This window comes from Oryctolagus cuniculus, chromosome 17 (assembly GCF_964237555.1).
Source record: "Oryctolagus cuniculus chromosome 17, mOryCun1.1, whole genome shotgun sequence".
Lineage (NCBI taxonomy): Eukaryota > Metazoa > Chordata > Mammalia > Lagomorpha > Leporidae > Oryctolagus > Oryctolagus cuniculus.
In genome coordinates, this window is record NC_091448.1 from 48,812,032 (window position 1) to 48,837,446 (window position 25,415).

The window sequence follows — 25,415 nt, forward strand, 5'->3', positions numbered from 1 at the left end:
AAGAAACATCTATAACTACTATTATAGAATGTTTTTATCTGAAATGGCTGTTGAATATTAGCAAATATTCCATTTTAATACAAACAAAATTATTTTTCAGAAATTATTTCTATATTTAAAAGGTTTTAAATATTTTATTTTGTTTTTAACAAACACACAGTAACAGCACACGCCTCTAGGGTACAATGAAACATTCTAATACATTTATGAGTACACAATGTATATAAATCGAGACAATCAACAGCTCCATCTCCCATTACTGTCCCATGTCACAGCATTTGAACTCCTCTATTCCAGCCATGTCACTGTAAACTACAGACCACATGCTGTAGACCACTGTAGAGCACCAATAATGTATTCTTTATTTATTGCTGTATTTTGGTATCCATTATCCAACCTCCCTCTCCTTCTATACTTCTACTTTCCAGTCTCTAGTAATCAACATAACACCTGAATGTACCCAAGTCTGATATCAGAAGCCATGCAGGCTTGCTTAGTACTTGCATGGGAGGATGTAAGTATTTTAACTCAGCAAATAAAATATACAAATGCAGTAGAGATAAAACCACGGAGATGGTAAATTTAACAGAAAATACCTCAATACCTCAATTTAGTGCATAGCATGAATTTCCCTTATCACTATCTAAATTTCATTCATTACTTTAGTACAATACCTCATCTCAGCATCTACAATTTTAACAAATGCTTGGAAAGTTTTTTGTTCAGAAACAGATGCCGGTCTGACAGAAACACATTTGAAAATGTTGTTCTTCTGGTCATAGTTGCCAACACATCTATGGACTTGGCCTCTAATCAGTCTTGGAAGTTCACGATCCTGTTTGTACAATATGAAAAAAATCATCAAAATTTCAAATTTCTGAGTCAGGACCCCACTGCTGACAAGACTACAGTATCAGACATATATGGGAGTCCTATCACAGGACAGACCCTTACTTGGGTAGGGCATAGCTTCTTAGAAGACTAAATATAATGGCACACTATTTTATAGACTGCCAGAATTGTACTTCCAGTAGATGGCAGAAGAGGTGGGTCTGGTCAACTCTCCAGGTGAGAACAACTAGCTGGATAAATAGATTGCAGGGGCCGGCACTGTGGCGCAGTGGGTTAATGCCATGGCCTGAAGCGCCAGCATCCATATGGGTGCCGGTTCTAGTCCCAGCTGCTCCTCTTCCAACCCAGCTCTCTGCTATGGCCTGGGAAAGCAGTAGAAGATGGCCCATGCACCCGCGTGGGAAACCTGGAAAAAGCTCCTGGCGCCTGGCTTTGGATCGGCACAGCTCCAGCCATTGCGGCCATCTGGGGAGTGAACCATCAGAAGGAAGACCTCTCCCTCTCTCTCTACCTCTCCTCTCTGTGTAACTCTTTCAAATAAATAAATAAATCTTTAAAAAAAGAAATAGCTCACTAAAAGTCTCCTTGTATGCATCAGGGACATATCAAGGCAGTAAGGAATTAGAGACCTCATCTGGGAGAGTATCAGTCAAGGATGGGCCTGAGCATGGGGATGTTTTCGCATTCAGATATCTGCCAACTACAGAAAGGCAGCTGAGAGTCTGAGAAACTGAGTAGAGCTTTTGATAGACTCATTGATCCAGGAGAACAAAAATAGAATAGAATCTGAGGCCCCTAAGAAAAAAAGATTTGAGAACCCATTCCCACCTCTCCCCAGTCTTAGTGTTGGAACCCAAAAAGGCTATGCCTTTAATGGAATTAGCAAACCAGAAAAAGAACAACAATATCCAAATCTCCTCAAATCCTGAATACAATTAAAGCATTCTGAAATGGTTTTCACTCAAAGGTCATAGAAAGCACCAATTATAAGAAGAAAGACTAGTATTGATAAAATGATTATATTAAAATTAAAATGTTCTGTTTATCAAAATCTACCATTAACAGGGAAAAGCAAATCATGGATCATGATAAAACATTTAAAATACACAAAACAAAGAATTTGTACCTAGAGTAGTTTTTTAAACCTCTATAAATCAATAATAAAGAGACAAATAATTCCACATGTAAATAGTACCTAAGTGGCCAGTAAACATATGAAATGGGGGCCAGTATTATGGCACAGTAAAGCCACTGCCTATGATGCTGGCATATCATATAGGTGCCAGTTGGAGTCCAAGCTGCTCCACTTCCCATCCAGCTTCCTTCTAATGACCTGGGAAAAAGCAGTGGAAGATGGCCCAAGTGTTTAGATCCCTGCCAACAATGTGTGAGACCCAGATGAAACTTCTGGCTCCTAGCTTTGGCCTGACCCAGCCCTGGCCTTTGTGGTCATCTGGGGAGTGAATAAGCAGGTGTCTGTCTCTCTCTCTCTCTCTCTCTCTCTCTCTCAAATAAATATACAAAATATTTAAAATCAAAGAAACAAACAAAAATATGAAGCAGTGATCACCCTCATCAGTAACCATGAGAATCATGCAGAATTGAAATAACATTAAACTTACCCACCAGGATGACTAAACACTGACATTACTACATGTTGATAAGGATGCAAAGAAATCACAACCCTTGTATACTGCTTGTGAGTGTATAAATTGAAACAACCTCTAGAAAAGATTCTTCAGCAGTAACTACTGTAATCAGAATATATAACCATCTGTAGTCCAGCTAGTTTACTTCTAGGTATATTCCAAACACAAATGCATGTCTATACAGAAGATATATATTCAAGAATGCTCATTAAAAAATAAACAAAATTGATACAAATGGCTTCACTGCTGAATTCTACCAGACATATAAAGAAGAACTAATTGCAATTCTTAAGCTATTCAAAATAACTAGAAGGAATGAATCCTCTCAAACTCCTTCTATGAAGCCAGTATAACCCTAATTCCTAAACCAGAAAAAGAAACAACAGAGAAAGAGAACTACAGCCCAATCTCCCTGATGAACATAGATGCAAAAATCCTCAACAAAATACTAGCCAACTGAATCCAACAACACATCGGAAAGATCATTAACCTGGACCTAGTAGGATTTATCCCTGGTAAGCAAGGATGGTTCAACATTTGCAAATCAATAAATTAATAAATACACCACATTAACAAACTGGAGAAAGAAACCATATGATTATTTCAGTAGATGAGAGAAAGTATTTGGTAAAATACAACATCCTTTCATAATAAAAACCTAAAACAAATTGGGTATAGAAGGAACATTCCTCAACACAATCAAGGCAAATCTATGACAAACCCACAGCCAGCATCTTACTGAAGATGGAAAAGTTGGAAGCATTCCCACTAAGATCCAGAATCAGACTAGGATGCCCACTCTCATCATTGCTATTGAATATAGTCCTGGAAGTTTTGGCTGGAGCTATTAGGCAAGAAAAATAAATCAAAGGATGCAAATTGGTAAGGAGGAAATAAAACTATCCCTATTTGCAGATAATATGATTCTCTACATAGGGGAACCAAAAGACTCCACTAAAAGACTACTGGAACTCATAAAAGAGTTCGGTAACATGACAGGATATAAAATTAACACAAAAAAATCAATAGCCTTTGTATATAATGAAGACAATGCCATGGCTGAGAAAGAACTGTTAAGATCAATCCCATTCACAATAGCTACAAAAGAATTAAATATACTGGAATAAATTTAACCAAGGAAGTCAAAGATTTCTATGTTGAAAATTTTAAAACATTAAAGAAAGAAGAGAAGAAGACATAAAAAATGGAAAAATCTTCCATGTTCATGGATTGGAAGAATTAATACCATCAAAATGTCTATACTACCAAAAGCAATTTACAGATTCAATGCGATCCCAACCAAAATACCAATGACATCTTTCTCAGATCTAGAAAAAATGCTAAAATTCATAGGGAAACACAGAGACCCCAAATAGCTAACACAATATCTTTTTTAAAGATTTAGTTATTTATTTATTTGAAAGGCAGAGTTACAGAGAGGCAGAGGCAGAGAGAGAAAGAGAGGTCTTCCATCCATTGGTTCACTCCCCAAATGACTGCAATGGCCAGAGCTGGTCCGATCTAAAGCCAGGAGCCAGGAGCTTCTCCCACACAGGTGCAGAAGCCCAAGCTTTCCCAGGCCATAGCAGAGAGCTGGATCAGATGTGGAGCATCTGGCACTCAAACTGGCACCCATATGGGATGACAGCACTGCAGGCAGCTAGACCACAGTGCCATCCCCACTAAAGCAATCTTAAATAACAAAAACAAAGCAGGAGGTATCACAATACCTGATTTTAAGACATATTACAAGGCATTTATAATCAAAACAGCTTGCTACTGGCAAAAAAAAAAAAAAGACATGTAGACCAATAGAACAGAGTAGAAACTCCAGAAATCAATCCATGCATCTACAACCAACTTATCTTTGACAAAGGAGCTAAAATCAATCCCTGGAGCCAGGACAGTCTCTTTAACAAATGATGCTGGCAAAACTAGATCTCTATGTGCAAAAGTTTGAAACAATACCTCTACTTAAACTTTACACAAAAATCCACTCAAAATTAATCAACGACCAAAATCTATGACCCAATACCATCAAATTACTAGAGAACACTGGGGAAACCCTGCAAAACACTGACTTAGGCAAAGAGTTCTTGGAAAAGATCCCAGAATCAATCAAAAGGCAATCAAAGCCAAAATTGACAAATAGGATTATATCAACCTGAGAAGCTTCTGCACTGTAAAAGAAACAGCAAAGTGGAGAGGCAACTGATAGAATAGGAGAAAATATTTGAAAACTATGAAACTGATAAAGGATTAATATCCAGATCTGTAAAGAACTCAAGAAACTTGGCCAGCACTGTGGCTCACTAGGCTAATCCTCCACCTGCAGCGCCAGCACACAGGATTCTAGTCCTGGTTGGGGTGCCAGATTCTGTCCCGGTTGCTCCTCTTCCAGTCCAGCTCTCTTCTGTGGCCCAGGAGTGCGGTGGAGTATGTCCCAGGTCCTTGGGCCCTGCACCCACGTGGGAGACCAGGAGGAAGCACCTGGCTCCTGGCTTTGGATCGCTGCAGCGTGCCGGCTGCAACACACCTGACGTAGCGGCCACTTGGGAGGTGAACCAATGGAAAAAGGAAGACCTCCCTCTCTCTCTCTCTCTCTCTCTCTCTCTCTCTCTCTCTAACTCTGCCTGTTTAAAAAAAAAAAAGAAAGAAAGAACTCAAGAAACTCAACAACAAGAAAACAATCTAGTTAAGAATTTTGCAAATGACTCTAACAGGCATTTTCAAATGGCCATTAGACACATGATCACTAGCTACCAGGGAAATGCAAATAAAAACCACAATGAGGTTTTACCTCACCCCAGTAAGAATGGCTCTCATACAGAATCAAAAACAATAAATACTGGTGAGGAGGTGGGGGGAAAAGGTACCCTAATGCACTGTTGGTGGCAACATAAACTAGTGCAGCCTTTGTGGAAGACAGTATGGAGATACCTCAGAAATATGAAAATAGATCTACAATATGATCCAGCAATCTCACTCCCGGGAATTTACCCAAACAAAATGAAAACAGCCGATGAAAGAGTTATCTGTACCCTACGTTCACTGCAGCTCAGTTCACAATAGGTAAGATATGGAATCAACCCAGATGTCCAATTAATGACTGGATACAGAAATTATGATACATACACATTGCCAAATACTACTCAGAAGTAAAAAAACAATCTTGTATTTTACAACAAAATGGATGCAATTAGAAACCATTATACTGAGTGAAATAAGCCAATCATTAAAAGACAAGTACCATGTGTTTCCTGATCTTTGGTAACTAATACAGTACCTAAAATATAATGTACAGAAATGAAATTGACATTTTGAGATTTGATCATTGTTTACAGCCTTTGTCCCTGCTATTGTGGAACAGTATTTTTCTCTTCATATTACTTGTTGAAGACTTTACTTACTGTAGGATTAATCTTATGAGTATAAAGTAAACTGAAAATAGTTCTTTATAAAAATTAAGAGTGGAAATAGGAGAAGGAGGAAGAAGGGTGGGAGCCTGGGTGGGAGAGAGAGTAGGGTATGAAATTATCAGTATGTTCCTAATTCTGCATATATGAAATACCTGAAATCTGTGTACATTAAATAAAATCTCAAAAAAAGAATGTTCATACAGCAGTATGCATAATAGCCAAAAATCTGAAAATAACCCAAATGTCCACCAACAATAAAATGAAATACTAAATTTTGGTACATTTATACAACAGCAAACATATCAATATAAATGAATGAATTATAGCTACATACACCAACACAGATGGATTCTATAAACATGTTGAGTGGAAGAAAGCAGACATTTAAAAATGCCATGTGATTCCATTTACATAAAGTTCAAAAGCAGGCAAAATTGGATTTCTGACACTAAGTCACAACAGTGGTTACTTTTAGGTAGAAGACAAGAGATAGTGAATGGGAGGAGGCACAAGAGGGGTCCAGGAATGATGGTGATGTTTTATTTCTTTTTTTTTTTTTTTTTTTTTTTTTTTTTTTGACAGGCAGAGTTAGACAGTGAGAGAGAGACAGAGAGAAAGGTCTTCCTTCTGTTGGTACATCCCCCAAATGGCTGCTACTGCCGGCTTGCTGCACCAATCCGAAGCCTGGAGCCAGGCGCTTCCTCCTGGTCTCCCATGGGGTGCAGGGCCCAAGCACTTGGGCCATCCTCCACTGCCTTCCCGGGCCACAGCAGAGAGCTGGACTGGAAGAGGAGCAACCGGGGACAGAACCCGGCACCCCAACTGGGACTAGAATCCGGGGTACTGGAGCCACAGGCAGAGGATTAGCCAAGTGAGCCGTGGCCCTGGCCAATGTTTTATTTCTTAACCTGGCAAGCGATCACTTATGAAACTTCATAGAGCTATGCAGTTACGTGCACTTTTTATATACATTACAGTTCAGTAACAAAGACTTTTTAAAACTTAGAGAAGACAATATACATTAAGATATAGAAATAAACATAATATTTACTGTTTTGATATCTACTATGTGTCCAGCACTGAACATTTGTTTTATCATCAATCTCTATTTTAATCTCTGAAAGCAGGTTAATCCCAATTCTACATATTTTTTTAAAATGAAGCTCAGATAGTTTAAGCAGCTTAGTTAGGTCATAAAGCTAGTTTATGCTGAAATAAACATTAGAATCCAAGTCTGTTTTCAGAATTGAGACAAATTTCAGACTTAAGGCCAATCTCTTTTACAAAGTATATAGCTCTCATAAGGACCCCAGCCTCCTTTTATCATTTCCAGTCTTCTTTGTCACCAAGACTCTTACTTACATCCCAACCTACTCCCTCCTTCACCAAATTTCAGAAATAGTATCCTACCCCTACTAACTATACACTTCAGTAATTATAAACTACTTGTGGTTCCCTGAATAGCTCAGGCTTCTTCTTCACTTTGTGTCTTGGCATATGCTATTCCCTTGCCACCTCTTCACCCCCTCCAAAACACAAAAGTTGGAGCAACTAAAGTTGACTCTTAAAAGTCCTTAAAGGCCGGCCCCGCGGCTCAATAGGCTAATCCTCCACCTAGCGGTGCCGGCACACCAGGTTCTAGTCCCAGTTGGGGCGCCGGATTCTGTCCCAGTTGCCCCTCTTCCAGGCCAGCTCTCTGCTGTGGCCAGGGAGTGCAGTGGAGGATGGCCCAAGTGCTTGGGCCCTGCACCCCATGGGAGACCAGGAGAAGCACCTGGCTCCTGCCTTCAGATCAGCACGGTGCGCTGACCACAGCGCACCGCCCACGGTGCCCATTGGAGGATGAACCAACGGCAAAGGAAGACCTTTCTCTCTGTCGCTCTCTCTCACTGTCCACTCTGCCTGTCAACAACAACAACAACAAAAAAGTTATAAAGACCTCAGTTACCACTTTTCTTTGAAAATCTTTCCCTGACCTGTCCAATCCTTCTGATCTGCTTCAATAGCACCCTGAATATATCTCTACCATATCATTTCCACAGTGTAACATTTTATACACCTTTCTAATTGAAATTATAAACTCTGAAAGAGCCATTAATCACTCATATTCCACTTTATACCCCTTGCACTCAGCAGTGTCTGACACACAGTAGATCCTTCACATTAGTTAACCAAATAAACAACTTTAACAACAGAACTAAAATGAAAAAAACATATTTAAAGTACTAATAAATTAACATAATTTCTATTGCAATGGAATTATATACTGTATTTTTATGTTTTGTTAGCATAAGCTTTGCAAATAACACTTTAAAATACTCACAATTTCGTAAAATATACAAGGCAGAGTATTTTTCCCATCTCTCATAAGAAAAGTCTTGGAATAATATGGACCAGGTGTAACAGCTGAATCTAGAACAGCTTAAGCAACATTGAAATAGGGGGAAAATCAATATTGGTAAAATGCAAACAAAATTTAGCAAACAGAAGTTGATGTTTAAATCACTGTTACCATACCAATTAATACAGCTCTATTTATAGAGTCATAAAGATTTAAAGTGTGAGTTGTTTTAGTGCACAAAAATTTTGAAATCCATGTATGATTTTTTTCATAACTCATTTTCTACATATTATGAAAAACTTTCATACAAAAAAATTTTTGCACCAAAATAAACTTGTTTTAATTTTTTCTGCATGAACTTTTTAAAGTACCTTTGTGTGTCAAGTTCTTATAACTGATAGTATCAGGCCCTCTAAAGTTTTTTCTTTAGAATTTGTTCTACAAGAATTAAATTCCCAAACCATCTCCTAACTTATAACAATAAACACTATTGCAAATAAGTATCATCATGTAATGAAAATGGTAAATCCAAATCAGAAGTTATATATTCTATCACAGTTCCCCAACTTAGTAACATTTGTGATTTTGAAAAAATTGGGGTTAATTTATTTTCATTGTACATTTTTAAAGTGTACAACACAATATTTTATATACATAGTGAAATTATTACTATAAATAGGCAAATTAACGTTATCTATCACCTTCCATACTTAGCTTCTTGTGTGTGGTAAGAGTGCTTAAGATCTATGATCTTAGAAAATTCTCAACATATAATCATGAATATTAACTATAGTCCTCCTGCAGCACATTAAATCTCTAGTCTTCTTCATCCTACATAACTGCAAATTTGTACCCTATGACCTGCATCCCCTCAAGTCTGCCCATTAAGCAAACTGCTTAACCTATTTCAAAGTTGTTGCTTTACCTGTGCAAACAGTAATCAATTTTTATCTCAAGAAATTATCAAAGGACAACATGACTAATTCCTTCAGTGACCTTCTACTGAGTACTGTAATGAATGCTTGTTATTTTGAGATCAGAATATATTTTCTTTATAAGGACCAGATATTTCTATAGGAAACTTCTCCTCTTCCACTGTTAGCCATAAAATTTGGATGGGATTTGTCTCTACCTTCAGACACAGGTACACCTATAACTACCTTAAGTCAATTGGCATTCCACTCCCCAGCAACAGTCAGTGAAGGGCATGTTAGTCAGTCAGAAATGATAGATGACAGATGATAGATAAATAATAATTTGTTAGTTTCTGAGAAAGAGCAACCAAAACAATCTTATTGAAGAATGTGACACCATGGCACAAGGATGCATGCTCTAGAGAACTTGATAATCAGTCAGAAGCTGCTGTAGACACTGTAGTGTGGAGCCTTAGGATGAAGCCAGCACTGTGAAAGCACAGAAACCATTTGTGCCATCTCCTAAGCAACTGGATTAAGCCTTTCCTGAATTCAGAGACTAGAAAAGTTTTCAGCTCTGTGGATAAATCCCTAACTTATTTAAGCAGCTGAAGTTGATTTTGTTAGTTGCAACTGAAAGGGACCTCCTACATAGTATGCATGGTTCTGGACACTAAAGTTGAATCAAATGTAGTCTCTACCTCTGGTGAGTATAGAGTCTAATCTGTTCATTGCTATTTATGTTGAGTATTGTGATATTTCAGACATTATTCTTCTGTAGTGAACCTGAACAAGTCACCAAAAGGAATTTTGGAGAGATGAATGGACGTAACATGTGCTTTTTAATGGGATAAGGTCACTTTTAATATTTCTGCTATGCAAATGAGGTAGGAACCAGAGGCATTCTTCAAATGAAGAAAAAGTCAACTGGGAAGTCCAACAGGGTTTACCAATTTTGAAACAAGATGTTCTAGCTCTGATAGAGATGGACATGAAATAGCTAACATGGTGTTACATGGCTACTGGGAATAACTAGATAAAATGAAAGCTAAGTCAAGCTTCAACACAGAGTAGAAAAAACTATACCAACCAGATTGGAAATAAGATTCAGGGAAAATAAGTAGGATTTGCAGAATGCCTGGAGAGTAGATGGGACTTTCAGAGGCCAGAGGCACAGAAACCTCCAAAAAGCCATAAAGGATAAATTAACAAAGTCAGCAGATTTTGAAAAAAAGGGTATTCTTTAGGGTTTAGAAACAGCTAGCAAACAAAAGGGCCAGGACAGAAATCCAGAGTCTAGAGAAGGTGCAGGCATTTAGCCAGCAGTTAAGATGCCTGCATCCCATATTAAAGTGTCTGGGTCCAATTCCAGTGAGTCCAGTGAAACTCACCTGGACTTTGGAACTACAGAACTTAAAAGTTTAAAAATGGTTGTTGTTTTCAGCTGCTAAGTTTCTGCTAATGTGTTATGCAGCAACAGAAAACTACTATGTGCTTTAGTCAAAGTCTGTATCTACTAAACCCAGTGTCACTTCATAAAACAATGTTTTCTTCTTGGTGGTAACCAAGAGAGAAATTAGAATTATTTTCATTCTCTGACAGAAATATGTAACTATATTAAATTATATTTATATCATATACATAAAAGTACTTCAAAAAGTTCACAAAATGGAATTAAAAGACAAGTTTAAACTATGGAAAGAAAAATATTTTGAATTTCTACTTATTACATGTTTATCTCTTCACTCTAAGGAAACAAAATTGCAACAACATTCTTTCAAACTCTCTCCATTTTCTTTTTTCTTTTTTTTTAATTGACAGTGAGAGAGAGACAGAGAGAGAAAGATCTTCCTTCCGTTGGTTCATCCCCCAAATGGCCACTATGGCTGGAGCTACACCGATCCGAAACCAGGAGCCAGGTGCTTCTCCTGGTCTCCCATGCGGGTGCAGGGCCCAAGGACCTGGGCCATCCTCCACTGCACTCCCTGGCCACAGCAGAGAGCTGGACTGGAAGAGGAGCAAGTGGGACTAGAACTAGAGCCCATATGGGATGCCAACACCGCAGGCGGAGGATTAACCAAGTGAGCCACTGCGCTGGCCCCTCTCCATTTTAAATACCAATTCAGAAAACAAATTAATTGTAAGGCATTTATTCTTATCTGTAAAAAAATTTCTTAAATGTTCTTTCAGAGTATTTAGAACATGATGTAATGTTTATATAAAATAACTACTGGATTACTGCAATATAGTATAAATAACAATAGATTGAGAAAGGAGGCTTGGATACCAGATCCATCTCTACTGCTAACCTGCTTTGTGATTTCAGACAATCTATTCATATTTTAATTATCTGTTCCATTTCCTTACCTAACTCAAAGGACTGGTTTAGATTACTTGCAAGAGTCTTTCCAGATATAACGTCATGAATTAAAACTACTACCATAAATAACCAAATACTTCATTCACACAAATCAATAACTGGCCCAGAAAATCCTAAAAAAAAAACCCACAATTTTCTTTTACAAAATTTCATTTTTCAAGATCCCCTAGATATTCTTTTTGACATTAAAAACTGTTTTCCAAATGGTGTGACTGAAATATTTCTGAAGTATGATACGTACCTAACAGTTCAAAAAGAAGTACAGCTTTCTGTGCATGTTCACGCCAATACTTCATGCTTTCAATAACCACAGAAAGAATTCTTAACGAATTATTTTTTTCCTTAAACTGCAGCTGAAATGAGGCTTCCTTTGAAAAAATAAAAATACAGGATTAGAAATTATTTTCTCTTTTTCATTATACTCTTTCACCTTCTGTATAAAGATCCTAGGTCCTCATAAAAGACAAATACATAAAATGTGTATAAAGAACTTGTCGAAGTTTTAATACAATTATTTCCTTAAATTAAAGCCATTATTAGTACACTATAAGAGGAGAAACTAGGATGTACTTGAAGACAGTCAAGAAGAGAATTATTTATTATATTCACTCATTTTTTTCATTTGTTGAATATTTCTAAATTATCAAGTGCCAGATCCTGTGATAAACTCAGATATGTAAAACAACTCCTTTCCCTAATGTGCTGACACTTTAAAAGGGGAACCAGACACATTCACTCATTTCGAAAGTATTTTTTAGGCAGCAAATATATGTCAATCACTAAGGAAATATCAGCAAACAAACAAGATATCTGCCCTCACAGATTTTAGTCTAGAGGCTGAATATTTTATTTTATGAATACCTCAGCAATTGATGCATTCTATTAATTCATACAAATCAATTTAAAAATTAAAAAAAAACGTGGAGGGTAAAAGGATAGAGGTTATTTTAAATGGGTTATTGAGGACTGACCAGTGTAAAGACCCTAAGATGAAAATATGCTTGGCATTTTTTAAGATCAACTAGGAATACTTGTGTAGTGTATTAAAATACTACTTTTCAAGAGTGTGAAAACACTTTTTTCATGAGAGTGAGGGCTATAAAGAACACTTGCTGGAACTTTTTTTTTTCCAAAATGCAACTACTTTCCCTTTTTCTCCCCCACCTAAAGTTCTATTATACCTCCTGTTACTAAGATGACTCTGTCCTATCATTCTTGTGTACAAGGAAATATAAGAAAATCACTGTGATACACACTATACAAGGCATATCTCCAAGAAAAAAAAAGAATTTTTTTCATATATATAGGCAGAACAAGCATAAGGTACGTAAGTGCCCAAAGATTAAAAAGACTAAGAAGGTGTCACTACTCCTAGGCTGAAAGAATAGAAGAAAAAATAAAATTACCAAACTCATGAAAGCTGGACTCATGGATGAGCTGTGTCATGCAGGGACACAGCCACTGCTCAACATATTTAAATATGGAGAAAATGGGGAAATCCGACCACCCCTTCCCACCCTTTGATGTCCTCCTAGTGACTCCCCTTGGCTGACCTCCAGCAGAAGTCAACAAATAATGAATCCTAAAACCATGCACTATTGTAGGATGATTCAACCTTCCAGAGCACAGACAAGAATATGTGAAGAATCCATAAGTTGAGGGAGATGTGGTGGAGGGGGACATTATTCACCCATTCCTCTCTGTAATACCTAGCACATGATATATAGAAGATGTTTACAAAGAACAGTTAAAGCATTGTGTGTAGTGAGGAAGTGACTAGTATGGGGAAGAATATAGATCAAAGGAGAGATGTATTAGAGTATATGCAATGTTTAGAAAATCATCTTGGGGCTGGCGCTGTGGCGCAGCAGGTTAATGCCCTGGCCTGAAGCGCTGGCATCCCATGTAGGCGCGGGTTCTAATCCTGGCTGCTGCTCTTCCGATCCAGCTTTCTGCTATGGCCTGGGAAAGCAGTAGAAAATGGCCCAAGTCCTTGGGCCCCTGCACCCATGTGGGAAACCTGGAAGAAGCTCCTGGTTCCTGGCTTCAGATCAGCACAGCTCCAGCCGTTGCGCCATCTGGGGAGTGAACCATTGGATGGAAGACCTCTCTCTCTCTCTCTGCCTCTCCTCTCTCTGTGTAACTCTGACTTTCAAATAAATAAATAAATCTTTTTAAAAAATCATCTTTTTTTTTTTTGACAGGCAGAGTGGACAGTGAGAGAGAGAGACAAGAGAGACAGAGAGAAAGGTCTTCCTTTGCCGTTGGTTCACCTTAAAGAGTCTGAAATGGCTACAGCATTGAATCAGAATTACTGAAATATGGAATAGAAGGCTAGAAAGTTTGAATAGGAAAAAATTATAAAGCAGAGGTTAACAAACTATGCCTTGCAGTCCAAATCTATCCCCCCCTTTTTTTTTTTTTTGCAAAATTTTATTGGAACACAGCCATGCCCATCCATTTATGTGTGTCTATGGCTGCTTCTAAGCTACAGCCACAAAGTTGAGCAGCAGAGCTGAGCAATCACAATAGAAACCATACAGCCTGTAAGGCCAAATATATTTATTATCTCTGCAGAATACATTTTCTGACTTCTGTAGAGAAATACTTAGGATGATATATGAACAGTCTGGATAATTTCTGCAGAAAAATGGGTCAATTGCCATAATTAGTAAAAAGTGAATATTGAAATGCAGTAGGAAAATTCTGAAAGAATTATTAAAAGGAACAACCATTCACACCCTCAAAGAAAATATTTTGCAAGCTAACATCCCATTCACTCCAATGGAACTGGCTATTTGTGCTAATCAAGTCAGGTATGCCATGGGATCAATTTCAAATATTCTTTCCTCTGTAACTTTCCAAATACTTATTTACTCCTATTTTCAAAGGTAAACAAGTCATTAAAACTTTTTACCTTTAGAGTAGTATTTTTTTCTGGAATATCATCCAACGTTTTTTTCTTAAATTGATTTTGCTGTAAATTAGGCTTAAATGCCTGAAATGCACTATTTTTGCCTAAACCTTTTATTGTTGAATCACATATTTTTGATGAATGCATTTGTCTGAGTTCTTGAGTTTCTCTGTGGTGAGGTAAGTTAGGATGTTCAGATATTTTTGATTGTTTCTGTTGTTGAGCTCCCAAACTCACTGCACAAGAATCCATTCCATCATTTGCCACTAGATTTGTTCTTTTACACTGAGACGTAGTATCATTTTTATTCCAAGCTTTTAAGCTGATATTTTTGTTGCCATCTCTGTAACTGTAATAGTAAAAACAAGTTATTTGATTCTATGTGCTTCTTCTTAATTAAAAACAATTCATGAAAGATTTCATTTACATCAAAATTTATAGGTTATAAACTACTTTGTCATTAGCTAGTTAGAAATTCCAAACACATTATCATAAATCTAGAATATATTACTATTTCTCTTTCCAGATGAGAATACTGAGCTCTTGTGGACATAATTTGCCCAAAGTCATATAGCAAGTTACTGACCAGTATAGAACCTAGAGAATGCTGGTCTCTCAACTCAGAGTCCAAAGCTATAAAGTATATTTTTAACTATACCAGCCTTCCTATAACTATGGGTTTCCTGAAGTAGTAAGACTTTGAAGACATTTGTATACTAGCATTTATTTTTAAATTGTCTACAAAAAGTTTTTAAATGAAACTGTAGTTTGTCAGTGATTTTAAATCAAAAGAAAAGAGAGTAAACAGTTCTTTCACCATGTAGCTTAAAAGCTCTACTCGTGAATCTGTTGCAGCATTTAATAGCTGCACTAATCTGAGTGATTACCAGCTAATCAGAACATTATGTTAATGAAGCCAAAATCAGAAGTATAATTTCTAAGCAGGTTAGTTAACAATTCAACAGAAAAAAAAACCAGTCCAAGTCACAAGTTCTTAATTCTGAATAATGTTCCTAAAGATATCACAAGCATTATAAGACAGCAATCAATATGACCCATTCCTTGTTTAAGAAAATAGTCCAAAAACTATCTAGGTTCATTAGTGATCAGGAGCAAATCTGGATTTTATGGAGTCTAAATTTTATATAATTGGGAAGTGCTGTTAAGTAAATTAGGTATGAAATTAAGGATGGAAATGAGAAAAGAAATAAAATTTTAAAAGTTATAAACACCACAAATATCACAATATCTAGAAAAAATTATTATTGCAATTATTAATTAATTGCCTGACATATCTCTACCAGTTTTTTCCTATATTGATCATATATCTCTTCATATGATCATCTCTTTAATCTTATAGTTTTTTTTTTTTTTATTTGACAGGTAGTTATAGACAGTGAGAGAGAGAGAGAGAAAGGTCTTCCTTCCGTTGGTTCACTCCCCAAATGACCACTACGGCCGGAACTTCGCCAATCCGAGGCTAGGAGCCAGGTGTTTCTTCCTAGTCTCCCATATGGGTGCAGGGGCCCAAGCACTTGGCCCATCCTCCACTGCCTTCCCGGGCCACAGCAGAGAGCTGGACTGGAAGAGGAGCAGCTGGGACTAGAACTGGTGCCCATATGGGATGCCAATGCCGCAGGCAGAGGATTAACCAAGTGAGCCACGGAACCGGTCCCTGTAGTTTTGTTTTCAACAGAGAAAATAGAAATACAACTTTGTCTTTCCTCTCTCATGGCTGTGTAAATTATTTTTATTATTTACAGTCTAGAAAAATTTCTTTCAGCTTCACAACTACTTACTGGTAATAGTACATTTGAAACTTTCCCTTACATTTTTGCTCAGAAGTACCCCTAGCTTGGGGAATAGTCTTTGAATAACTAAAGACTTTCATCTCACTCAATGTTCCCTACACACAGATGCCTTAGAAACCCATCCAGCTTAGCCAGTTCCTCTACAACCCAAACAGACCATGAAGCCCAAGTTGTAGTGGCTTCTGAACAGGATAGGCGACATTATCTCCCTCAGATACTTCTTTCTGGGGAAACGACAGGCCCAGATATTCACCAAAGACCCTAAGTGCAGGCTGTTGGTAGGACCAGATGTATGTAAAGGTTTAGGTAGACATCTTCAATCAAACCTGTAGCCCTAGGAGCATCATCAGGATACAGTGGGTGAGCCCAGGGGAATGCTACACTTTACAGGGCCTACACTCTGTTCAAATTGCTGCTTTCTTCTCTGGTCCATGGATAAAGCCATGATTTAGAAAGGGATAATGCAAACGAAGGCCCTGATACTTACATATCATTAGTTTACAGTAAATTCTCCTCTATCAATATTGGATCTCTAACAGGACTATACTCAATTATTTAGTTCAGAGCGATAGGAAAATAACAGCTCTGTTAGTTCCCACAAAATATCACCAGAAGTCAGTCAAAAATTGATATATAAGAACCATTTTATCAGAACATTTTCTAAAATTTATACTGCAACCTTTTATAATACCTATTGTCATAACATTAAGAAAATTAATTTATATAAAAATTGTGGAGCAGGATTTTGGTCTAGTGATTAAGTCACTGGTTAGTATATGTGTGTCTTATTGGAGTGCTAGGTTCCATACCTACCTCTAACTCCAGATTTCAGTATCCTGCTAATGCAGATTCTTGAAGGTAGTGGTGATGGCTCAAGTAATTGGTTTATGCCATCCATGTGGGAGACCTGGACAGAGCTACTAACTCCCAGATTCAGCCTAGCCCAGTTCTGACTACTGTGGGCATTTGGAAAATGAACCAGCAGGTGGGAGTGTGCCCTCCACCCCTTCTCCTCCTCCCCCTTCCCTCTCCCTCAAAGAAATAATTTTTAAAAAAATTATAAGACTCTGAAGACTGTTAGACATAATAAATTATGGGAAGAGTGAGACTAAAAAAGGCCATGGAGAAGAGTCAAAAAAATGGTATTTTCATTTTGTTTTCATTCTGGAAAAGCCAAAATCATTTAAAACAAGGGAAGCTATTGGAATGGAAAGCACACTGACATAAAAGGCAAGACAACATGGTAATTACAAGAGACAGATATTAAATTCTCTCTGTTTCATCAGATGCCCAGAAGAGAATGGAAACCTTTGGTTTAAGCTGAAGTTCTCAGAAATCACCAAGAAATGTAAAAGATCTCAATGTTACACATTACAAGAAACGTGAAGGAGAGTTCTTTAAATGGATGAAAATATGCTAAATAGCAATATGAGAGCATAAGTATGAAACTCATTGGAAAAGACAAATATATAGATAAAATAATACAGCAAAGTCCATATTTATAGGTAATGTATCTGGATTCAGAAGCACATAAAAATATTTAAAAAAATTTTTGTACTGAACATGCATACTTTTTGTCATTCTCTGAGCAATATAGTGTTAACTATTTACACAGCATTTACTTTGCATTAGGTATTTTAAGTTACCTAGAGATTATCTGAAGTATATAGGAAGATGTGCACAGGTTAAATGCAAATACTATAGTTAACTAATTTTAGAAATTTCCTAAATGTAAATCTCCTTAGTAGAGGAGGAGGAAATAAAGGAAAAAGAAATAAACAAAAAATATAAAGGAAATGCAAACAAGAGAATAGATGAGCAAATATAAATAAACTCACCTCCAACCACTCTGGTTTCCTTCAGAATCTGATTGAATAGATTTAGACACAGACTCTTGACTTCTCAGGGTGTGAGAAACAGAATGTGGTGCTTGCCTTTTGAGGAAATATTTCTTGTTAAATATTAATAGCCTGCTTTCAAATTGATAAATATAAAATATATACAGAAGAATAACATCAGTTGGTAACAGACACATATATATTTTTCCACGTACCCTGTGTTCCTTGTTTTCATTAAAGGAGCCAACTCTGGACTTGCAGCTTCCAAGGCCCAATCTCAAAGTAACACAGATCAAAGTAAGACATGTATATTTTTTAAAATAATCACTTCATACTTACTTAATTCCTCCAATGTGGAAGAAAACAAAATAATAATAGATTTAGAAGTATAATCAAGTGGGATGAAATTAGTAACACAAATATTGTTTTATATGAAGATATTTTAAAATTCTAATTGTATAATATCCTATTAACAATTTTTAAGCTTGCCCCAAAAATGTAAATGTATGTAACAAGTATATTTCAGGGCCTGAGCCACAGCTCAATAGGCTAATCCTCCGCCTGCGGCACCGGCACACCGGGTTCTAGTCCCGGTCAGGGTGCCGCATTCTGTCCCGGTTGCCCCTCTTCCAGGCCAGCTCTTTTCTGTGGCCCGGGAGTGCAGTAGAGGATGGCCCAAGTCCTTGGGTCCTGCACCCACATGGGAGACCAGGAGAAGCTCCTGGCTCCTGGCTTCGGATCAGCGCAGTGCGCCGGTCGCAGTGCACCAGCCGCGGCGGCCATTGGAGGGTAAACCAACGGCAAAAGGAAGACCTTTCTCTCTGTTTGTCTCTCTCTCTCACTGTCCACTCTGCCTGTCAAAAATAAAAAAAAAAAAAAAGTATATTTCAGAATTTCTGTCTGCCCAAACTTTCTTCCAGAAATAAAAGTAGCAGTAAACATTAAGACCCTCCCAACATTCAAAAACCTGAGTCAGGATTTTAGTGGCCTCACTTACAAGATGAGCTGTACCAGAGTCTTGCTGTCTCTAGGATTTAAGTCAAGAGACACAGAGGGCAGTTGACCAATGACCTCTGTAAACTAGAACCAAGAGTTGTATGGAGACTGCTAGCAATGGCAAGTTAGTTCATGTTGTGCTATCTGAAGCTTTAAGGAAGCAAACTAGATGAGAATATCTTAGACCATTTGTGATACCATAACAAAATACGGAAGACTGGGTAATTGATAAGTAATAAAAATTTACTTTTTTCATAGCTCTGGAAGCTGAGAAGTTCCAGATCAAGGCACCAATAGATTTAATGTCTGGTGAAGGCTTACTTAAGTTTCACAGATGGTGCATCTACCTGTGTCTTCACATAACCGAAGGAGCAAATAGTTTCCTTGTACCTCTTTTATAAATTCACTGATCTCATAATCACCTTCTATAGGTCCCATTTCTTAATATTAATACATTGGCAATGAATAATAATACATTGGTGGGAGCCAGCTCTGTGGTACAGTAGGTTAATCCTCCGCCTGTGGCACCAACATCCCATATCCCAGTTCTGGTCCAGGCTGCTCCTCTGATGATCCAGCTCTCTGCTGTGGCCTGGGAAAGCAGTAGAAGATGGCCCAAGCACTTGGGCCTCTGCACCCAGGTGGGAGACCCAAAGGAAGATCGTGGCTCCTGGCTTCAGATAGGCTTGGCTCTGGCCTTTGCAGCCATTTGGGAAGAGAACCAGCAGATGGAAGACATTTCTTTCTCTCTCCCTCTCACTGTCTGTAATTCTACCTCTCAAATAAATAAAATCTTTAAAAAATATATTAATACATTGACAATTAAGGTTCAATGTAGAAATTTTCAGATTATAGCAGAAAGCAGAGTCAAATGAAAAAGCCAAAATGCTGTAAGAAGAAAAAATGGCCAGGGCCAAACACCAGAAATTCCTGGGCTTCTTCCCTTCCAAATTCTTTTTTTTTTTCCCTGTATTTTTCCTGCTTCTATGCACACCTATTCCCATCCCTGAGACAACCTAAATTTTTCCATTCTTTACCACTAAATAGGTAAGTCAGAACGTCTGTACGTGTTTGAGAAAGAAAAAATAATCACTTTACAGTTCAAGTTACTACTTCTTTATAACTAAGGCTTGAAATCTAAGATACTCTGTTTAAATGCTAAGCCACCCTTGTAGATATAGAAACTCAAACTCCTGAACTGGAATATTCAGAAGGAGCCAAGTAATTTCTGTATTTGGATAGTGAAAAGAAAACCCACAAACTTTCTATGTTTTATTATAATAAAAGAGAAATTGTCATTTTCTACAAGCTTAATAATAATTTCCTGGAAATTATCACCAACTCATTTTCTTACCTGTTGGTAAAGGTGGGAAATCATAACCGTCAGAAGCAGTACTGATACCTGAATCATTTTGAAGTGGATTCGAAGTTAATGGTTGTCTGTTCCTCTTTTTCTGATTGAACAATGGTAGAGGCAAACAGCCTAAATGGAAAATACTAACAAATTAGTACAAAACAGGCAAATAATTATGCCTAGCTGTAGAATAATTATTATATAATACATACAGAGTTTGAATTTTTCTGTATCTATATGTTAATATGCTTATTATAGATACACTTCTGTGTCCATGAATTGACTTTATATTCTTTGGTAAAAATTTTAAAGGCAGAGAGACAAATAGGTGGACAGAGACTTTCTATCTACTGATTCACTCTCCAAATGCCTGCAACAGCCAGATGTGCATCAGCAGGAAGCTGGATCACAATAGAGTCGCCAGGTCCAACCACTGAGCTGAATGACCCAACTCCTGAGCTAAATGCTGGAGCCTATCTGCCCCACAATTCTACATTCTTTTTAAGATCCTGAATAGCCTCATTTGTCTCTCTAAAAAGTCCTTTCTTATTCTACCTTAACATTGCTTTAATTCCTCCTGTTGGAAAGTAATTCCCATCTCCTGGCTCATTCCTAACCCTTTCCAAATCCACTTTTTGCTTTCTTAATTTCCCTCCTGTGCTTGCCTATTACCATATCAACTGGAATGGACCCTTGGAGTACAGTAAGGTGAGAAAGAACCAAACTTTGAATCAAGTTTTCCAAAACCCTAAACACTTTCCACTATGGTAACACCATCCCATTTAGAACCACGGTTCTCAAAATTTTGTTTGGCTAAGAGTTATCTGGCATTCTACTCAACATGCAGGTTCTAAGACCTCACCCTCATAAATTTTATTACAATAGGTTTAACATGGAATCCAAAATTCTGAGATTTCAACAGGCACCCCAGGTGTCTGTACTGCTCTTTCCTGTGGATTTTTTTTTTTTTACAAGCAGAGTGGACAGTGAGAGAGAGAGAGACAGAGAGAAAGGTCTTCCTTTGCCGTTGGTTCACCCTCCAATGGCCGCTGCGGCCGGCGCGCTGCGGCCGGCGCACCGCGCTGATCCGATGGCAGGAGCCAGGAGCCAGGTGCTTTTCCTGGTCTCCCATGTGGGTGCAGGGCCCAAGCACCTGGGCCATCCTCCACTGCACTCCCTGGCCACAGCAGAGAGCTGGCCTGGAAGAAGGGCAACCGGGACAGAATCCGGCGCCCCAACCGGGACTAGAACCCGGTGTGCCGGCGCCGCCAGGCGGAGGATTAGCCTAGTGAGCCGCGGCGCCGGCCTCCTGTGGATTATTTTAAGAAAGACTTAGATAGTGACAATATCTAACCCAAATGAGAAAAAAAAAATATATATATATATATATAAATAATTTATTTATTTAATTCTTCCAGATGGCAGAACTAGAGTACCAAGTCAGGCCAAAAGTCAGACATATAAACTAAAATCTAGAAGGAAATTCAAAGGAAAAAGAGGTCCAAAATCCTCATCTATTGCTGCAAAGCAAGTCACTGGAGCAACCAGGTAGGATCCAAGCTTCCTAACTCTCAGTTCAGATGTCTTGCCACTATAGCATTTTCTACCTGATTCATAATCACTGTTCTACAGGAGAATAATGGTTCTGAAAACTCTCTGATGAAAGACTAGGAGAATTATGTGATCTCTGAAGAGACTGCCTGAGTTTTAATTATGACTTCAAAGGAGGTTTGAATTACAACTCCAAAATAAAAACCTGGGCAATTTCTTTAAACTCTTTGTGCTAATACTTATACTGGGAAGCAAGACAGTATAGTGATTAAGAACATGGAAACACCCAGATTCCTAAGTTCAAATTTTGATTCTCCTATTGAATATATTACTTATTTAACTTCTCTGTGTACTGGTTTTTCATCTGGAAAACAAGGATGATGATAATAGTAGTCTATCTCAGAAAGTGGGTGTAAGAAATAAATGAATTATACATATGTATAAATTATATATATACATAAATCATATATTTGGCCGGCGCCGTGGCTCACTAGGCTAATCTAGGTACATCTGATTTTTTTTTTTTTTTTTTGACAGGCAGAGTGGACAGTGAGAGAGAGAGACAGAGAGAGAAAGGTCTTCCTTTGCCGTTGGTTCACCCTCCAATGGCCGCCGCTGCAGCCGGCGCACCGCGCTGATCCTGGCAGGAGCCAGGAGCCAGGTGCTTTTCCTGGTCTCCCATGTGGGTGCAGGGCCCAAGCACCTGGGCCATCCTCCACTGCACTCCCTGGCCATAGCAGAGAGCTGGCCTGGAAGAGGGGCAACCGGGACAGAATCCGGCGCCCCAACCGGGACTAGAACCCGGTGTGCTGGCGCCGCAAGGTGGAGGATTAGCCTATTGAGCCACGGCGCCGGCCCGGTACATCTGATTTTATTTCCACCTCTGCTGACAAAGGTTTTTCCTTCAGTAAGTTATTTTACTTCTATCAAAAAGTAAAGAGGCTAGAATACATGTCTTTTTAAAATTTCCTTCTAAAATGTGCCATCTATGAACCATATAATTTTTTTTGACAGGCAGAGTGGACAGTGAGAGAGAGAGAGACAGAGAGAAAGATCTTCCTTTGCCGTTGGTTCACCCTCCAATGGCCGCTGCGGCTAGCGCATTGTGCTGATCCAAAGCCAGGAGCCAGGTACTTATCCTGGTCTCCCATGCTGGTGCAGGGCCCAAGCACTTGGGCCATCCTCCACTGCACTCTTGGGTCACAGCAGAGAGCTGGCCTGGAAGAGGGGCAACCGGGACAGAATCTGGCGCCCCGAACGGGACTAGAACCCGGTGTGCCAGCACCACAAGCAGAGGATTAGCCTATTGAGCCACAGCACCGGCCAAACCATATAATCTTTCTATAAGCTTATATATATAAGACAAATATGTTTATAAGACTAAATATAATTCCTCTCTGTCTCTCTCACTGCCTGTCCAAAAAAAAAAAAAAAGACTAAATACAAGACATATAAAAATAAAAGTTATTCAATACCTGCTGTACTTCGAGTTGAATTTTCATGTAGGTTTCTCTTCATTTCCTCCAATATCAAAGTCTATTTGATATTCAAATTTACAATATGAAGTTGTCTGACTAAACCTTTGAATAAGAAAAAATGTAACTCATACTGTATCTACAAAATCAGTCTAATTACAGAAAACTAATATTTTAAACTGGTTTCAAATATGATAAAACATTTAAGGGCATCTGCTGCTTTCTAAGAATTGACAACTCAGAGGAGGGCATTGTGGTAAAAAGAGTTAAGTCACCATTTGGGACACTCACAACCCTATCCGAGTGCCTGGCCCAAGTCCTGGCTTCTCTGCCTGCAATCCAGTTCCCTGCTAAATCATCCTAGAAGGCAGCACAGTGCTTGAGTCCCTGCTACCCACATGGGAGACTTGGCAGTTCCTGATTCATGGCTTCCATCTCAAACAGCCCTAGCTGTTGTCACCACTTGGAGAGTGAACCAGCAGTTGGAAAATCACAATCTCTCCCTCTCCAACTCTGCTTTTCAAATAAGTCAACCTTTAAAAAAAAAAATAACATACTCCATTTTCCAAACTCTTCAAATTCAGTTATGACCAGGGTGACTACAACCTACTTCCTAAACACAGTCTATGCAACGTATTTAAGGATCAGGGATCCATAATGAGAATTCTCAGCCAGGTCTTTTGAAGAGTGAAATGGACTACAGCACTGGCAGACATGTGCTTACAAGGGGAGGGAGAAAACATTCACTACTGAACCAGCCGTGAGAAATCACCCTCTGCGTCCCACTTTTTTGTTTGTTTGTTTTTGACAGGCAGAGTTAGACAGTGAGAGAGAGAGAAAGATGCGTCCCACGTTAAACAGTGAGCATATCATCTGCTTTGGCCACTAATTAGTCGGCGACTTCTGGGTTATATAATACAAAGATGAAGTCCTCGCTTCATGTCCAAAATAATTACAATGCCAAGTTTCCACTCTACAACTCCAACAAATGAGACAAGTTTTTTTTTCCTTTTACAGCATAATTTGTTTGTTTGTTTGTTTGTTTGTTTTACATGCTTAGCTTCCTTATATATTTCAATCCTTTCCTTGAAAGGCAAATTACACACCTAAATGAAATAATCTCTGCTCCAAATTCACTAGCCAGTGAGACGACCAAACATGAACACAACCAAGTAACAACACAAATCCGAAGGAGGTGAGTACTGATTTTCAAATACTGTTTGGAAACATCACACGTGGGAAACACGAGGTCGAGGACTGCCGCCGCTTTGTTTCCACGTTCTGGGCTTGGAGCTGCACACGGCAGCCCCTTTTACAAACCAACCGTGTCATTACAGGGGCCGAACCAGAGGTCGCCACTTTTCCTTAACACAGGAAAAAATGGGGCAACGCCTATCCTACACCTAAGAGGGCTCTCACGTCTCAGAGTAAGCGAGAAAAATTAAAAATCTTAAAAGGAAATCTCCCCATGCCCAGACGGAGGGTACGGAGTTGCCTCTACTCCCGCTTCCGAGTGGCCCTGAACGGCGCTGACGCCCCCGAACGTTCGTTCAATTCGCAAACCCAGCCCCACCCCGCCATCCGCCATCCGCCATCCGCCATCCGACAACGGCAGCCTCCGACAGAGGCCGGGCGCCCCCGTTTCAGCCCCTCAGGGAGGGGGGAGGGAGGGAGACGCTCCTGACAGGATTTATGTTCTCTTCTAACCTCTCCTGACCACCCAGGGACTGGGGGCGGTTTGGTTTCTAGGGTCAACACACGGTCTTTCCCCGCCTCGGCTCTTCTACCCACACAACGCACAACTTTAACCGTCAAGCTCCCATGCTTCGCTCAACGGTCGTCGAAACAGCCCAGACCGCCCACCTTCGCACTTCAGAAATAAGCGCGGGAAGTATGGATGTGCGCAGGCGCACCCCGAGCT

At 38.8% G+C, this 25,415-nt stretch overlaps 1 protein-coding gene across 7 annotated transcripts; it reads right to left on the reverse strand.

Annotated features, from left to right (window-relative positions):
- Nucleotides 1-103: 103 nt before the first annotated feature.
- On the reverse strand, nucleotides 104-25,404 carry SPATA22 (spermatogenesis associated 22). 7 transcript variants are annotated; one of them, XM_002718870.5, is made up of 9 exons: nucleotides 25,295-25,404; nucleotides 23,495-23,599; nucleotides 20,469-20,597; nucleotides 18,334-18,394; nucleotides 18,119-18,214; nucleotides 14,473-14,818; nucleotides 11,797-11,923; nucleotides 8,244-8,341; nucleotides 104-835 (listed from the first exon to the last, which is right to left on the reverse strand). In XM_002718870.5, the coding sequence occupies exons 2-9, from the start codon at nucleotides 23,535-23,537 to the stop codon at nucleotides 644-646; spliced, it is 1,092 nt and encodes a 363-aa protein (XP_002718916.2). In that variant the 5' UTR covers nucleotides 23,538-23,599; nucleotides 25,295-25,404; the 3' UTR covers nucleotides 104-643. The 7 variants fall into 7 exon arrangements, with proteins under 7 accessions (XP_002718916.2, XP_008269113.2, XP_051680501.2 ...); XM_008270891.4 differs by having other exon boundaries at nucleotides 25,202-25,381; XM_051824541.2 differs by having other exon boundaries at nucleotides 25,358-25,379.
- Between the last annotated feature and the right edge of the window lie 11 nt (nucleotides 25,405-25,415).

Coding starts and splice junctions, on each gene's coding strand:
- SPATA22 (XM_002718870.5), bottom strand. CDS start 23,537: ATGAAGAGAAACCTACATGAAAATTCAACTCGAAGTACAGCAG. Junction 18,395..20,468: donor TTTCCCACCTTTACCAACAG/GTAAGAAAATGA, acceptor TGTTACTTTGAG/ATTGGGCCTTGGAAGCTGCA. Junction 836..8,243: donor CTTGTATATTTTACGAAATT/GTGAGTATTTTA, acceptor TTGTACAAACAG/GATCGTGAACTTCCAAGACT.